Genomic DNA, 17263 nt, shown 5'->3' with positions numbered 1-17263 from the left:
TGATAATATAGTTATATACATATTCAACACTTAAATAATTTATATTTCCAACCGAAATATTAGAGTTAAGTTCTAATAATTACAATTTAACTTTGCACTCAAGTAATGCATGATTCAGATATCGTCTAAACTCTCTCCTTCTCTAGCTTCTCCATCCGTTGTTCCTTTCTCAGGAAATGAAGAAAATTTTTATGTGACCTGATAAAATTATTAGTATATAATAAATACAACTAAAGAAAAAATGAAATTTAATGTAAGTCGAGAATTTGTAATGGTTGCTGGTCTTTTGGCCCAGAAATGGTGTCAATAATCTATATTTCTTGCACGTCTCTTGGAAGACTAATGAAAGACTGGAAAATAATTAATATGGACAAAATAGTTTAGAATCAAACAATCCACTACTTGTCTGCTACTCAATCGAACATTTTCTTTTCTCTAAAAAAGTGAACATTGTTCTAACACGAAGAAAATAGATGAAGAAAATCAATTTGAAATAGAAGATCAATAGTACAATTCTGGGGTAAAATGGATTTTAATTAATACATGAAGGATTATCACTGAATGTGATGTACTAACTAAGATTGCGATATAGTGGTAAGTACTCCTTTATCCTAAACTAAATGTCTCGAGTTCGAGTCCTATGCAAGGATGGCTCAACCACATGTGTGGTCTAAAGCCAAAATTTAATGTGAGGCCTAAATTTATTTTTTTAAAATTACAACATATATTTTTATTTGAAGTATATTCTTCTAACTTTTTGAGATATAAAGTTGTTAATTTTTTTTTATAATCCATTCCTATTAATAATCTTTTTTAATTGATAATATAGCTAACACATTTACGTTTTCTTGAGACATTATTGATCTTACTTAAGAAAAAGTCTACTCTTACATTAAAAGTGCTAAATATTTTATTTTAAAATACCCACAAATCTATTATTTCTAAAAAAAGTATGACCCCCAATTTGGGGGCCAAAGACACAAAAACGCATTGTCACGGGCCCGTTCCCTAACACTCGCCAACGGCACCGATTTGCCTTTGCGGCGACTGCAGTTTCCCTCGTTGCAGGCCAACCTTCGTCCTTTCCCAGGTTTTCAAGCACGATCTTGTGTCTGTTCGTGGGACTCGCCCATAGGGCTCACCCCAACTTGTACTGCCCGTGAATATCTAGGCACTTGGCCCTAGACATGTCGTGGCGCTTCATCTTAGGATCACAATCCATACGCGCCCCGGGGGATTGGCTTAGGACATGTCTTATCCGTCGCCAAAGACTGAGCATCGCTCTCGCGTGCACATCCCAATCCTCATGCTTGACACTCACCTGGTGCATCCGCAACCAGCTCGTGCCTCGCCCGAGTAAGGCAACCTTTAGTCCTTGGCTATTGTCATGTGCGTCTTTCATGCCATGCCCATACATAGCCCTCGCGACACACTTCCATCCCGTCTAGTGCAGTGTCGCCCCACAACTGCACGTTTAGGCCAACGGACCCTTGCTTGCATGGTTGAACCCAAGCCATGCTCACAAGTCGACACACGATGCCCCTAAGATAGGTGCATCAAGTATCCAATCGGCACGGAAGTCTCCTTCCAACATTTGGCAGCCCGCGGGGCTGGCCGTCCCACACATCGAGCCTCCAGCACCACTTTGGTGCCCAACGCTAGCCCGAAGGCGTTGCGCCGTCCATAGAGTTTCCTAACTCGTATGGAGACCTAGGACACTCCTTTGAGTCATCCAGGCAGGACCTTGAGGTTGCCCCCAAGGTAGCTCATTCAATACGGCTTGGTGGAAGCACCTATGGAGGAGGCAGGTCGGAGCTTTCATCATATATACCCACTTTATATATGCTTAAATTTAAAAGTTCAAGTTGCCCGAGTAGACAGATCTACGTCAGACAATCAGAAGAGCCTTTTCTCACCAGTTCTTGGCCGAAGTCACAACCCCAAAGTGCGGGTTGTGACATCCTCCCACACTCATAATGTCATCGTCCCCGATGACACATCATGGCCTAAGACATCCCGGAGTCTGCCCCCTCAGGTATGTACTTCGCGGCTCCCTTGGTCCTGTGGGTTGGACTTCCTCAAAGTCCTGTCTCAAAAGTAGTCGTGCCCCATGCACTTCTCCCCCAAGTATTTTCCAAACGTGCCTCTGCACTTCACCTCCTTTTGGTGTTCACTTGGAAAGTGCCTTCGCACTTGCACCCTCTAGTGTCTAACTTTGTGATTGACCCACACTAGTCAATCACACCATGACCCTCACGGCCTTCATGTATGTCTGAAGATTTCCTTCACTGGTAAGCACATCAACGTGCTCTTTGGCGCGGCTCTAGTAGCTCAATCGCTCACATAGCCTTCAAACGCCTCCGGCATAGTTCCCGTAGCCTTCCGCTCCCGTAGCTTTTCCTTGCCCTCATTAACTTGAAGCTGTGTTGGCTTCTGGACTCACTATTTTGCCCTTATGCCTCTTACATAGGCGGGATCCTCCCACACTCAATGTGGAGGATACATCTTAGCGTTGTTATCTCACTTGGCATTCGGCCAGCTCTTGGGACGACTCTTGGTGAGTACTACATTCTCAAAGTCATAGCATCGCCGCATTCCCGAACAAAGCTTTTTGTTTTCCAACTGTAACTTTCTCAGCAAGTACCCAATGCTCCCGGTAGTACTTCAATACTCGCCCTATAGACAGGTACTCTCTTGGTCCTGCTAGCACGGCTTCCCGATTCGGTTGTGCCTCACACTTGGACTCTCAACGGTCCTCTGATCATTCGGCGTACCCCTTTCCAGAATGATGACACCTTCTAACTTGGAAATCCGCCCAATTCTGAAGCTTCGCTATTCCCTAGAATTCGTCTCCTCACCTTGGCAATGCCCTCAAGCAGCTCACAAGTCTATCCCGTATGAAAGACACTCAACTGATGTGTTGCACGCATCCTTGGCAAGATCTCCGCTATGATCATGCCCAAAGTTTATAGTCTACGGCTCCCACTCTTTTGCAATATGGTTGCACGACCTGGCAAATATGGCCTTCTCTTGACCATCCGACTCATCGGCATATTACCCCATTCAGTAGCACCCTAGACTTTTCGAAAGAAAGTGGAATCACCCATTTCTTTCTTGGACCAGCAGTATCGGGTTCTCGATCTCTGGTGGCACATGAACATCAATCTCTGCTTTGACATGATCTCCGCACTGACATCCAAAATGCACTCGTCATATCCACCCTTGCCTTGACATTGTGCCATGGTATAGTATGGCCTTAATCATCTATGATACCATGTGTCACGGGCACGTTCCCTTACGCTCGCCAGCGGCACCGATTCGCCCGTGTGGCGCCTGCAGTTCCCCTTGCTGCAGGCCAGCCTTCATCCTTTCCCAGGTTTTCAAGCACGATCATGTGTCTGTTGGTGGGACTCGCCCATAGGGCTCGCCCCAACTTGTGTCGCCTGTAGGATATCTAGGCACTTGGCCCTAGACATGTCGTGGTGCTTCATCTTAGGATCACAATCCATGCGCGCCCTGGGGGATTGGCTTAGGACATGTCATATCCCTCGCCAAAGACTGAGCATCACTCTCGCGTGCACAGCCCAATCCTCAAGCTTGACACTCGCCTAGTGCATCCGCAAGCAGCTCGTGCCTCACCCGAGTAAGGCAACCTTTAGTTCTTGGCCATTGTATACGCATCTTTCGTGCCATGCCCATACATAGCCCTCGCGACACACTTCCATCCCGTCTATGCAATGTCTCCCCACAACTGCACGTTTAGGCCAACGGACCCTTGCTTGCATGGTTGAACCCAAGCATGCTCACAAGTCGGCACATGATGCCCCTAAGATAGGTGCATCAAGTATCCAATCGGCACGGAGGTCTCCTTCCAACATTCGGCAGCCCGCGGGGCTGGCCGCCCCAGTAACATCGAGCCTCCAGCGCCACTTTGGTGCCCAACGCTAGCCCGAAGGCATTGCGCCGTCCATAGAGTTCCCTAACTCGTATGGAGACCTAGGACACTCCTTTGAGTCATCCAGACAGGCCCTTGAGGTTGCCCCCAAGGTAGCTCGTTCAATACGGCTTGGTGGAAGTACGTATGGGGGAGGCAGGTCTGAGCTTTCATCACATATACCCCCTTATATATGCTTAAAATTAAAAAGCCCAAGTTGCCCGAGTAGACGGATCTATGTCAGACAATCAGAAGAGCCTTTTCTCACCAGTTTTTGGCCGAAGTCACAACCCCAAAGTGCGGGTTGTGACACACATGCCTTATTAGGTATATGTTGGTTCTGGCCCTGGGTATGAAGTCGTCTTTGTTAGAAATGCTTTGCCCTCAATGTAGAACTTTTCAGCGTGAATTCGGATATAATCGGACCACCAATGTAATACCGGACATCGGATGAGAACCAAAAAAATCACTGAATATGGTGTTGAACAAGATTTGTATACTTTTCAAGAGTATATGTATTCCGACAAAATATAACACGCTTGATTACATGAATACGATTTGTTTTTTCTTCACGTATAAATACGGTATTCATTTTTCTCTTTTTGGGACAAATGAATTTGAGAATAGATTACGTTTTCCAAAGAAAACAAAAAGGAAAAGATTTTGAAAAATGAATGTAAACAAAAAGAACAAAAATCAATCTAATGACTCAAAAGGAAACATGCACGTCCAACTTGAAGGCAATGGGCCAAAATTTTGCCCTGTCGTACAAATAACGTTCCCCTGTCCAATGTCTACTAGCCTTGCGGGTTAAACGACATCAAACAATGAAACATTCTCCATACGCTATTGTCAATCAAGAGCAGATTCAAGAATTAACGAAAATATTAGATTCAGATAAATTTGTTGCCTAAAAACTGCATCTGCTACACCACCTCACCCCCCAATACAACACACAAGGAGTACAAAAATGCAGCCATAATTATATCCGAAATAAGTTGAAGTCGGTTATATAAATGTTTACTATCGTCTATGTCACTATATTTAAACCTCCAAAAAAAAAAGACAATTGAAAATAAGATGTAGAAAAATCAAGATACAGCTGTTGCTTGAAACTGAGTCTTTGAATTCTTATGTTAGATCAAAAGCAGAAATGTCTTTTGATTGCGAGAGCTACTGGGATATCAATTCAAAAATATCAAAATCCAACTAGTAGAAGGAAAAAAAAAGGGGAACTTGTTTTGTGGTTCTTTTGACTAGTTAATTGACTTGAATTCATGTGATAAATTTCAAAGAAACTTCAAAATTGCTCAGGGTTCTACTTGACTTATTTTTCGATAGACTACTTTGTAGACTGAAAGATTACAAAATATTTCAACTCACTTAATTTATTAAAATAAATAAACCTTATGTATGGCTAAGATTAGTAAAATTTATACTTAATCAATTGTCTAACATTAAGGGGTAATTTGGTTCAACGCATTATCTAAAATAATTCTACGAAATTTCACATAAATTTACAATGTTTGGTTGATTGCATAAGAAAAATTGTCTCTGACATAACTTATGTAGTGTTTGTCAGACGATATCAAACTATGTTGTTCCAATACATGTATAAGTTATTTATGCCAATATCTATTCATAATTTTAGATAATTTGATAATTTAAAGGTTTTATATGTTGGTGGTGTATAGTAGTTTAACTTTTTATGGGGGGGCTTCATGCATGTTTACTTCCAAGACTTCTATATGTATCTTTTTGTTTTGATCGCAAAATTATGAAATATTCATATTGTTCATATTCACTCTCCAATTTTGTGTGATCATAAATTGTATATGTATGCTTTTATGAAATTTTTGTGTTTTTTAGTTCATAACATATATCCCGTCAAAATATGTTTATGCATAAAAATTTAAAAAATCTTACCCAACGTATAAACTTGACATAGATGTCAAAATATAAAGTTTTCAAGAAATGCTTAAATTTTTTAATCTTATACATCTTCAATAAAGCATCTCAAATTGATCATATGCTTTAATCGATGTTATTCAATTAAATACTAATATTTGAGAAAAAGGGATAAATCTTAATATGGGAGCGAATATATTAATCTATGAACATTGAGATGTTCCCTCCAGGAAAGAGCTAATAAAGGAGGCCTAGGAGGTACTCTAGGTGTTAGATGGGACTAAATTTTCATCCCAACCCAAGTAATTTTTGGGCGGGTCAATGACCGGCTCATTTATTGACTCAACTCATTTTAATCGGCCTAAAATCGATTCAACCCGCCCATTTAACACCTCTATTTGTGAACAGCATCAAAGGTAGATTAGTAAGCATTGTGAGTTTTTTTGCATAGGAAAATCCTTCATAGTCGTGAGATTTGATGTTTTTCCCATCGAAAAATCCTTCAAAAATGAAACTGCTCCTGGACACGTGTCGCACACACAAAGGTTGATCATGTTGATCAATGCGTTCTATCGACGCTTAGTAATTATGTATGTAGGTTAAAACTATTTTTCCTTAATCGATTGTCAAATTCGTAATGACGGTTGCATGTATATTTTCACCTCGACCTTTTCTTCTTTTTTTTCTCCTATTGTTTCTCCTCGCCCTTGCGCTCGTGTCTAAAAAGGAAAGGAAAGCAAAGAAGAAGTTTATAAAATTAGCAACGGTGTGTCTTTCTGTTACACATTTGGTCAAGTTACCAAAATCTAGAGGGATAGATATCTACTTGACAATCATGATCGGGATAGTTGCCACTACTGTGATAGCAGTGTATCGTTTTTAATGTATTGTATTATACAGTATTGTTTTGTGAATATATTGTTTGAATAGATTAAATCGTTTGTTGTGATTTAGTAATAGTTTTATGTTTGGTTTGACTATATTGTATTGTACAATAACTGATAAGTTCACTAAAATATCCTTCGGGTTAAACGACATCAAACACTATTTGAGAAAAATCCTGCATACGCTACTGTCAATTAGCAACAATTAACGAAAATATTAGATTCAGATGAATCTGTTGCCTGAGAGCTGCATCCACTCGCTGCCAACACCACCTCACCCCCCAATACAACACACAAGAAGTATAAAAATGCAGCCATAATCACATCTCAATCCGAAGTAAGTTGAAGTCGGTTGTATAAATCTTCATAGTCTAAGATAGAGCTGTTTCTTGAAACTGAGTCTTTGAATTTTCATCACAAGCCAAAGGCAGAATGTCTTTTGATTGAGAGAGCTATTGGGATGTCAATTCAAAATTATCAAAATCCAACTAGTAGAAGAAAAAAAAAAAAAGAGACTTGTTTTGAGGTTCTTTTGACCAGTTAATTGACTTGAATTCATGTGATAAATTTGAAAGAAACTTCAAATTTGCTCAGGGTTCTACTTGACTTATTTTTCGATAGACTAAAAAACCTTCTGTACGGCTAAGATTAGCAAAAGCTAGCCTTCAGGTTCCTACTCAATTAAGTAAAATAAAAAACCTTCTGTACGGCTAAGATTAGCAAAAGTTACACTTACTTGATCAATTATCTAACATTAAGGGTGGTCATTTGGTTCAATGCATTATCTAGAATTTATTTGAGCAAATAAAGATCTACTTTTTCAACACGTTAAAACTTAAATTAATTAAGAATAATTAACTTAAATAGCAGGTCACTCAATTGCTTAAACAAAAAATAGCCGGTGGAAGTATAATATATGCATAATTTATGCACTATATGTGTATAATTATGTATAATCAATATATAAACTATATATATGACTAGAAAAAGTAAAAAATGAATATGGTCGGCTATTTATATAAACATCCCATTAATTAATTATGAAATGCCACAACTGGAAAATGTTGGGTTAGTAAAATTTGGGCTCCATCTCCCATGGGCCTTTATTAAGCAGATTTCGGGGTAAGTGCATAAATAACCATTTTTCGCAATTATTTTATTCTGAAATTTTAACTTCAGGATAACTCATAATATTTTTGTTCTAAAAAATAAACTGAAAAATTGAATTCAGGACGCACTGACTAATACCTAGATAGCAGCCCATTGGAGTAGCTACATGGTGTCATTTTTGTACAGATTTCAGACAACTTTATTGCACTCATTGTACCCACTATTTTTCCAAAATAGTCGTTCTATGCGAATAATTGACGAGTAGAGAGTGATCACACATACTACAAAATATTAGATATAAATTAAGTGAAATGAATTTTACTGTTATTTGGTTAATTTAAATAAAATTAGATATTAATAAGATTAATATATACTACAATTGGGTGATAATACAGAAACTTAACTAATTCCCACTTGTATATAATTAATAACACAGTATTGATTAAACAACTTACCCTTAGTTTGGAACGTAGCTCAATTGCTCAAGGTAAGCGCAAATGGTGAAAATAATCATAATTATTATTTTTGAATTAGGTTAAGAGAATAATAGTATAAATAAGAAAATTTGTGGAGTTCCATTGATTTTTCGGCAAAGGGCCAAATATACCCATGTACTTTCGAAAATGGTCTAAGAATACCCCCTCGTTATACTATTGAGTTATCTATACCCCTACAGTCATACTTTGAGTTCAAATATACCCCTCATTTAAACGAAGGGACATGTCTCATCGTCTTGTTGGTCAATTCTAAATATCTCATAATTAATTAAAAAGACCCATTACCCATACCCGAAAAATAATTTTCTAAAGCAATTTTTTTTTTGTAAAATCTGGAAAAAACTGTTACTAAAAACTGAAAAAAACGAAAATATTTTTTTTTTATAAAAAACTGCTTTAAAAATACTGAAAAATATTTTCTAAAACAATATTTTTGTAAAAACTGAAAAGCAATTTTCTAAAGCAATATTTTTGTAAAAACTGGAAAAAACTGAATGTTTTTTTAATAAAAACTGAAAAAATCGAAAATATGTTTTTCCATATTTTAGAAAAATATTACTTTAAAAATCCAAAAAAATAATTTCTAAAGTAATGTTTTTTGTAAAAACTAAAAACAAAACTGAAAAGCAATTTTCTAAAGCAATATTTTTGTAAAAACTGAAAAAAATAAATTATTTTTTTTTTTAGTTTTTAGTTAAAAAAATTTCAGTTTTTTTCCAGTTTTTAATTGCTTTAGAAAATTGCTTTTCAGTTTTTTTTTCCAATTTTTACAAAAATATTGTTTTAGAAAATATTTTTCAGTTTTTTTTAAAGCAGGTTTTTTGTAAAAACTGGAAAAAAAATATTTTCATTTTTTTCAGTTTTTAGTATTAAAAAAAATCAATTTTTTCCAGTTTTTACAAAAAAAATTACTTTAGAAAATTATTTTTCGGGTATGGGTAATGGGTCTTTTTAATTAATTATGAGATATTTAGAATTGGCCAACAGGACGATGACATGTGTCCCTCCGTTTAAATGAGGGGTATATTTGAACCCAAAGTATGACTACAGGAGTATAGATAACCCAATAGTATAACGAGAGATATTCTTAGATCATTTTCGAAAGTACAGGGGTATATTTGACGCTTTGACGTTGATTTTTTGTTCTTTTTGTAACTTGGAATCCAAAATAAGAAATCATTTTCCAACTCTTAACCTATCTTTCCACTTATGCTTGCCCTTTTCATTTCCTTCCCTTGTTTACTTAAATCTTTTAATTTTTTCTAAATTTGTTGAAATCGAATCTAATACTACAATTTGGTGAGCTCAAGAGTTAATAGACAACTAGACAAGTGAAAATGAACTAGAGGCATTATACTAAGCTAATTTTAGAATAATTTTAGATGTGGAGAGAGTGAAAACTAAAAGCATCAGAGTGAAAAGAATATTGTGATAAGTTCAACAGCCAAATTCTTGTAAAAAAAGCTACTTAGGTTTTATGACCTCATCCATACAAAAAAAGAAAGCAAAAGGGAACACTCAAAGCCTCAATTAATTACACAATCAGTAATTACAAGCATGGATTATGACCTCATCCATACAAAAAGGAAGCAAAAAGAAAAAGAAAAAAAAAACTTAACTATACAATAAGAAGGAAGAAGAGAAAACAAAGAAAAAGGCAGCTTGGTGTACCAAGTATCCCGTGTTCGTGGAGGGATCGAGAAAAAGTTGTACCTTGTAATATTGACAGCATACCCTAATACAAACACTAGTAGTTGACTACTCGAACCCCGTGGCATGCACAAGTCACATGTAAATAACTTTACTGTTACTTCAAGATTCCCCTTCAAGAAGAAAAATGACTAGATATAACACATAACGTCTCAAGTTCGAGCCTTGAGAATGAAAAACTCCTAATAAACAACACTTCCTCTTCAATTGACCTATGTGAAATGAATCTAAGGACTACTAAATCTTAGATACCAAATGAAAAGGAAATGACCTAAAAAAAAGAGCATTTTGAAAACTTATGATCTATCCATCATTTCTGGAATTTCAGGGCTCTCTGTAATACTTTCTAAAGATGGTTTCCATCCACAAGAAATTTTGCCTCTGCTTCTTTCAATTTCTCCCAAAACATCCTCCAAATTTTTCCCTTCTTTGAATTTAAGGTGAAGTAATAGCCATTCCAATTCTTCTTTAGTCAAAACTATTTTCAATCTCATATTAGTTTTGCTCTTTTCCATCCCAATATCTTCTTCCTTTGAAAAATCCCCAGTTTTTTCCTCTGTTTCTTGTTTTTGCATCCTTAATTCCTCTGTATTTTCTCTTTGTAAACAGGCCTCTACACAATTTCCCATGATTTTAATAGTGATTTTGTTGTTTCTGAAATGTGGAAAAAATGGTTTGTGAATAAGTAAAGAGGGAAGGAGGAGGACGAGAAGCCAAATCAATAATTTTGAGAGAGAAAGGAGAGAAGTGCTAACTAGAGTTTGCATGTGAGAGGGGGGGAAGAGAGTTTTTATAGATGTTGAATTGAACTATTAAAAAAATCTGGATTAGGTAATTGCAGCTGTTATTGATTTTACTTTTCATAATTGATAGATTTTTCCGAGTTATGGACGAGAGTTAGGGGTGGAATTATAAGTACTATTTCATTCTTACTCATAGGTCTCGGGTTTGAGTTCTGGGTATGAAGTCTTCTTTGTCAAAAGCGCTTTACACCTAATATGGAACTTTTCAATATAAATCGAATTTAATCGGACTCTGATGTGAGTACCGGACTCGGATGGAAAATCAAAGAAAAAATAGATTTTTCCAAGTTTGGCCTTGAATAGTACTAATATTTACTGAATTAAGAAACTAGTTCCGTCCTTTTCCGGACCATGCGTGTCCTTTTTAAATTATAAAAAAAAAAAAAAAAAGAACTAGTTCGTCCATAGTATTTATAAATATTGAATTTCAGTATTTTATAGAAAATTTTGTTTGAGGAATTTTTTTTTACTCACAAATCTTAGCTTTTTTTCTGAGTGAAACTACATCCAAGTACAAAACATTCAAATATTCTTTTTCAATTTAGATCATTTATTGACTTAACTCTTAAATATTTTGAGTTATAATTTTGTAATTTGTTATCTCTAATCAAAGAGTAATAGTGTATTAGCGGTAGTACCAATTCTCTATATGAAAGAAAGAAACAATTGATTTCAATTTTGGAATATGTATGTGTATGTGTCTGTTTTTTCAATTTCAACATTCTCGTGTTGAATAGTAGATAAAATTAACAAACCCGTGACTTATAGCGTTTTAATTAGTCGTAAATAGATTATAGAATGAGTACAACTAGCATTTGGTATATTTATTTATTTTTCTTCAATCGAGTATTTAATTGGTCGAAAAAGAATTTTAAAAAAGAGATTAGGCAGGAGAATATGTCGGTCCTGAATTTCATGGAAAGAGACTATTCCTAATCCAAGATTCTATTATTGTTGAATTTTCATAATTCAATTGCTAGAACAGTATATAACCAATCAAAATTTCACCTAATGCAAATTTTTAATGTGTTTGCCTCATAATTTATATACCCTCAATCTATTTATCCTCACGCTGATTTTACTTATTTATTTGTTAGTAAATTACTAAAATAAGATGCTCATATCGAGATAACGATCTCTATTTGAATGTAGGATACGTGAGAGGTGGTGATACGATGATAATCAATCCGGAAGGACCATTCTTTCATCTAAGGATGCTCAACTATCATAACGTTTATTCGGGTAAGATAGAGATGCTTTATCCATGCAGTCAGGGGCGGAACTAGAGCTTCGGTAACGGGTTCGGCCAAATCCAGTAGCTTTAGTGCAAACCTTATATTTCTCTTAAGAAATCCGTTGAATAATTACAAATTTTTACTTTAGAACCCAGTAATAACATAAAAAGGATAGAATCCCGAACTCAGGAACTTCAAATTCTGACATCGTTGTTCGTACAATATAAGCAATTATATGAATAAGATACTTTACCCATAAATGTTTCTTTAGCCTTGCAAGAATTGTATGAAAGTCGTCGTCCTCGAAGGGACTTCCCAAATGGTGGTAGCCAGGAAATCTGTCATATTTAACAATGTTAATAATGCTAAAAAGTTGATCATGCTAATGCATAAATTATATAAGAAAAAGAAACTTAGGTCTTTAAAAAGTGTTTCTTCACAATAGTTAACCTGATCTTGCATATTGGAAGTCAAATTAGTCTTTTGAAGATCTAGTTAGTGGGGTTAAAAAAATGTTTGTTTGGTGTTACCTTCTTTTGATTTATAACACTTTAGGTTATAAAGGCCTCACTTTACCTTTAAATCCATGATTGAAGTGAATAAACAGTAGACAACATTGACATTTTGTGGAAATACAAAAGGTAGAAAAAGGAAAAAGACTTATATCATAACTTATAAGAAGACATCTTTCAATGCTGCATGTGACTGACCCCAACATCTTTGGCAAAATTGGTGGTCTATTCTAGTCCCACACACAATAGTACCCGCCCCCCAACCCACCCCACCCCCCACCCACCCAACAAATTGAATAGGAGCGTCTTTAAGTGCCAGCAAGGTCACATATCCTGTCTTTTCTTTGTAAGAGTGTTATTAACAACAAACTCAATATAAACGCGCGAGGGGAGTCCGAAGAGGATAATGTGTACGTATACCTTACCCTTATTTTGAGGGTAGAAAGACTATTTTTGATAGACCCCTGGCTCAAAGAAAGAAAAAAGAAAACAGTAACAACCAGCCATAACAACAGCAAAATAATAAGAAAACAAACAGTAACAACATTAAGATAGTAAAAGAACAAGCAGTATCAACAGTAAGATAATTAATAAAAAAATATGTAGTAATAAAGATTACCAATAACCGAATACACGACTAACTACTAATACTACTGGTATGGAGAAGACACACACTCGGCTACCTACTAACCTTTTACCTTAATTCTCGGCCTCCACACCTTCCTATTATGGTCATGTCTTCAGTGAACTGAAGTAACGCCAAGTCCTACCTAATTACCTCTCTTCAGTACTTCTTTAACCTATCTCTACCCCTCTTCGGACTAACCAAGGTCAACCTCTTATTATCAGTTAAAACATAGCCAGATGAAAAGAAACCATTTAGTATTATTTTTTTCAATTTTTTTTACTAAGATTTGATTCCCTAAGCTTTCGTAATTTTTATACCATTTTATTGACCGTTAAACCAAAACGTTTAATCTGTACAACAAGCTCACATATTCTTAGATCTAACCATGTGAACTCAAGATTTTTCTTTGAGATACGATTAGAAAAATGTTAACTCCGAAAAGAAATAGAAACTATAATCTTTTGTCAAAATCTTCTAGTAACAAGCTGTTAAGAACACTTACTTTGTTCTTGTATTTTGTTCATAACTCATCACCCTTTTGCAATCTCAATATAAAGAAGTTGAATTTAAACGAAAAGTAAATTGCCTTTGTGACTATTTTCTTTTTGAAAATAATTTTTAACTTCTGCTTTTGACCATTTCATCACAAGAAGATATGTAATATTATACAAATTTTTAAATAACCATATACTATATGAATTTCCATAAAGTGAAGATTTCTGTTTCTGTTTCCTAATTTCCTGCCTTAAAATGGTCAAAAGGTTAAAGTCCATTTGGAAGTGTTAGGCAAAAGAATCAAAAGATCAAACCCTAGAGAAATAGATATTATGACCAGCTCTAAAAAATTTAATACAAGCTGACAAAATATAGTTAGGAAAATACCATTTAATTCTTTCTTTATTATGCATGGACAGATGTAACATTCTTGTACGTGGACTAATTTCATGACTTAATTTGTTGACTGATTCTTTTCATTCTTCAATTTTTGTGGGTGTCTGGTTCTAGGGATCTCTAAAGAGTCAATATTTTGCTAAGTAGGCCTTTGAAAAATATTAGTACTTGATTTTTTCTTGATATGGTTCACCTTGTCTATGTGTGATCTATAGAGCAACGGTTTAAGCTGTGAAATTGACTATTGGCGCTTGTATTAGAGTAGACTATTTATATTATATTTTTTGAGGTGGGCCCTTTATCATACCCTGCCTGCGTAAACGTCAGATATATTTCGTGCACTGGGATGTGTTTCCTCATCTTGTGATTTTTAAACATTACTACATTGCTTTGATTTATTACTTTTAGTTTATGCAAATTGACATATCCATGTCACTATATGGGACCTTGTGACTTTGTTAATTAGCTGGTGGTCCAATGTAATATATAGGCACATGATGTGGCTTTTTTGCGCTACTCAAGGCTATGATATAGCTGTAATCCTCATAGACTAGATGAAAAAAATAGTAAATCAGACCAGTAAAAAAGTGAAAGATAATTCTTAAATTAGCTAACACTTCAAAAAATAAGAGAGGCTATTGTAGATTTATGCGAATAGGCAAAAAATTTAACTTGTCGTACAAGATTACCTATCTTATTTTCCAGATTACTACCATTACAGACATGTACATATAATTACATTTTAGATGACTTGATAATATAAATTTTTTCTTTCACTGTCCGTGTATAAAAGTTAAACTCGTGAGTTTAACACCGGTGGCAAAAGTTACCATTCTAAGTTAAACCAACAAAGTCAGCACTCAAAGTTGTTTCTTTTTTGGATTAATTGACTGACCAGGGGCGTATCTAGGGGGTTCCATGGGTCACGTGAACCCATTCTCCCCTCTCTAAATCATGTATAGTAATGTTATAGTTTTTCAAAAATATTTAAATATATGTGTGTGCACTTATGCTCAAAGTATTATATGATGTGATGATTATTAGGCGTACCTCTCTAGGTGAGGTTATGACTTCAAATCTTATGTCAATCTTGTTTTTTTTCTTTAGAACTAGACGCTCACGGGGGATGGACGTGTCTGGTGTCTCTTTTTGGAGAGTCATTAAGTACCTTTTCTTTTTATTTCTTTAATTGTTTGGTTTATTCTTTCAAAATTTTCAAACATTAAAATTTCTTTTCTTCTTTTGTCGTTGTAAAATCTTATATGATTAAATAAAATGTGTATTTTAAAACTAGCAACAGTGTATGATGTAGCATATAGTCAATGGGTTCAACTGATCCCAGTATTTTCAACATGAAAAATAGAAATAGATGTAAGAAAATTACTATTTTTAAAGAAAAATTAATTTTGAACTTATAATTCCAAAAGTGTAATGAGTGCGCAATAGTAAGAAGTAAAGGTTAAACCCGTAAAAATTATATTTTGGATCCACTTCTTCTTAATAGTGCACACATCCTGCCAAAATCCTGAATTCGCCTCTTTTGACTCCTTGTACTCCCTCTGTTTCAAATTAGATGAGGTACTTTCCTTTTTAGTATGTTCCAAAATGAATGACACATTTCTAAATTTGGAAATAATTCAACTTTAAACTCTTTATTTTACTAATTTTACCCTTGATAAGAAGCTTTTATAACCACACAAATATCATGGCCCCACAAAGCTTTATTTCAAAAGTCGTCTTCTTTTTTCTTAAACTACGTGTCGAGTCAAACTACTTCGTCTAAATTGAAACGGATGGAGTAATATTTTCTACTTGGAACCAGAGCTAAATGAGGCTAAACAAAGAACAAATTCTTTCAAATGGTTTGACAAGTGAAGACTAATAAGTCCTATGAAACCAGACGTTTATTACACAAGTCTTACTATATGACCTGAAAAATACTAAAAACATTAGGAGTATAATTCTTCAATTTGTATGGTACTTATTAAATTCAGAACAAGAGAGTTGGTTTGCAGTCACATTTAATTTAAGATGCACCAATGGTTCCAAAGTACTGTTGCTGCTGCTTAAGACTTTTGAACTTAACACAATGTGAAACGTTTTTATGAAAGGCATATTTCTGGTTTGTGAGTGAGTTTATTTAATAGCTGCAGATCTAGCAAAATTATTTTACATTTATGTCATGTTCAAGTAGGTAAACGCCGGTCTTTAAATGTCTTTATCTTCTCTCTCTCCTGACAAGTTACCATGGTCTCAGAATCGTTTGTGTATCTGCTACCTTCCCTCAGCACAAATATCGGCAGGTAGTGATAACTCGATCGGTACGGCAATTCATGATAAGAAACCACTTAATATTTTTGTCTCCGTTGGATTTGAATCAAAAACCTCATAATTCTCAACTCACTTTATTAACTAGCTTCACACCTAAAATTACTACTTGTGCATACCAATTTCCTTCTGTCGGCTATTTACATATAGTAACTTTAAAATTCCTTTTAATGAATAAGGAAATTAACGTTTACATGTGATGACGAATTCAAGATACAATATAACTTTTACCTGTTGCAAGATTACTGCTAGTACCATCTAAATGTATATCATATAGATACTTAAGGTACTAACTTTTATCTGTCTTCCCAAGTCCATAGAAGAAGAAAATTGTTTTATTCCGGATATTTTTTTGTTAGACGGGAGCCTTAACAGAACAGCAAGAGTTAATTATCCTGTGATCAGAAGATTGAGGGTTCAAGTAGTAAAAATAATTTCTCGCAAAATAATGTATGATAATAATTTCTCGCAAAATAATGTATGATAAGGCGCATACAATAGGCCTAATGTGATTCGACCCCTTCTGAACCCGTTTATAGTAGGAGCTTAGTGCACTTGGGTTTTTTTTTTTTTTTTTTTTTGGTCACGTTCTTCCCAATGTCCTATTTTTGCTAAAACTAGCATCTATGATATCATCCTAATTTCTGCATGTATTGTATGGGTTTAAATTATTGTATGGAGTCATGGCAAAATATGGATAAGCATGTACGGTTAACGTATTGATGGGGTATGCAAATTAAATTAGCTTATCTAAAATCATTTTGTTAATTAATCTCAAAAGGAATGAATATTAATTTTCCGCAATTGACATAATCATGACGCC

General features: G+C 35.1%; 1 protein-coding gene across 1 annotated transcript; it reads right to left on the bottom strand.

The window, feature by feature from the left end:
- Window positions 1-10339: 10339 nt before the first annotated feature.
- On the bottom strand, window positions 10340-10672 carry LOC107824601 (uncharacterized). The gene has a single exon (XM_016651401.1). It carries the CDS (start codon window positions 10670-10672, stop codon window positions 10340-10342), a length of 333 nt encoding a protein of 110 aa, XP_016506887.1.
- Between the last annotated feature and the right edge of the window lie 6591 nt (window positions 10673-17263).

The sequence above is a fragment of the Nicotiana tabacum genome, chromosome 23 (assembly GCF_000715075.1).
Source record: "Nicotiana tabacum cultivar K326 chromosome 23, ASM71507v2, whole genome shotgun sequence".
Lineage (NCBI taxonomy): Eukaryota > Viridiplantae > Streptophyta > Magnoliopsida > Solanales > Solanaceae > Nicotiana > Nicotiana tabacum.
This window is presented reverse-complemented; position numbering and strand designations above follow the sequence as displayed.

Coding starts and splice junctions, on each gene's coding strand:
- LOC107824601 (XM_016651401.1), bottom strand. CDS start 10,672: ATGGGAAATTGTGTAGAGGCCTGTTTACAAAGAGAAAATACAGAGGAA.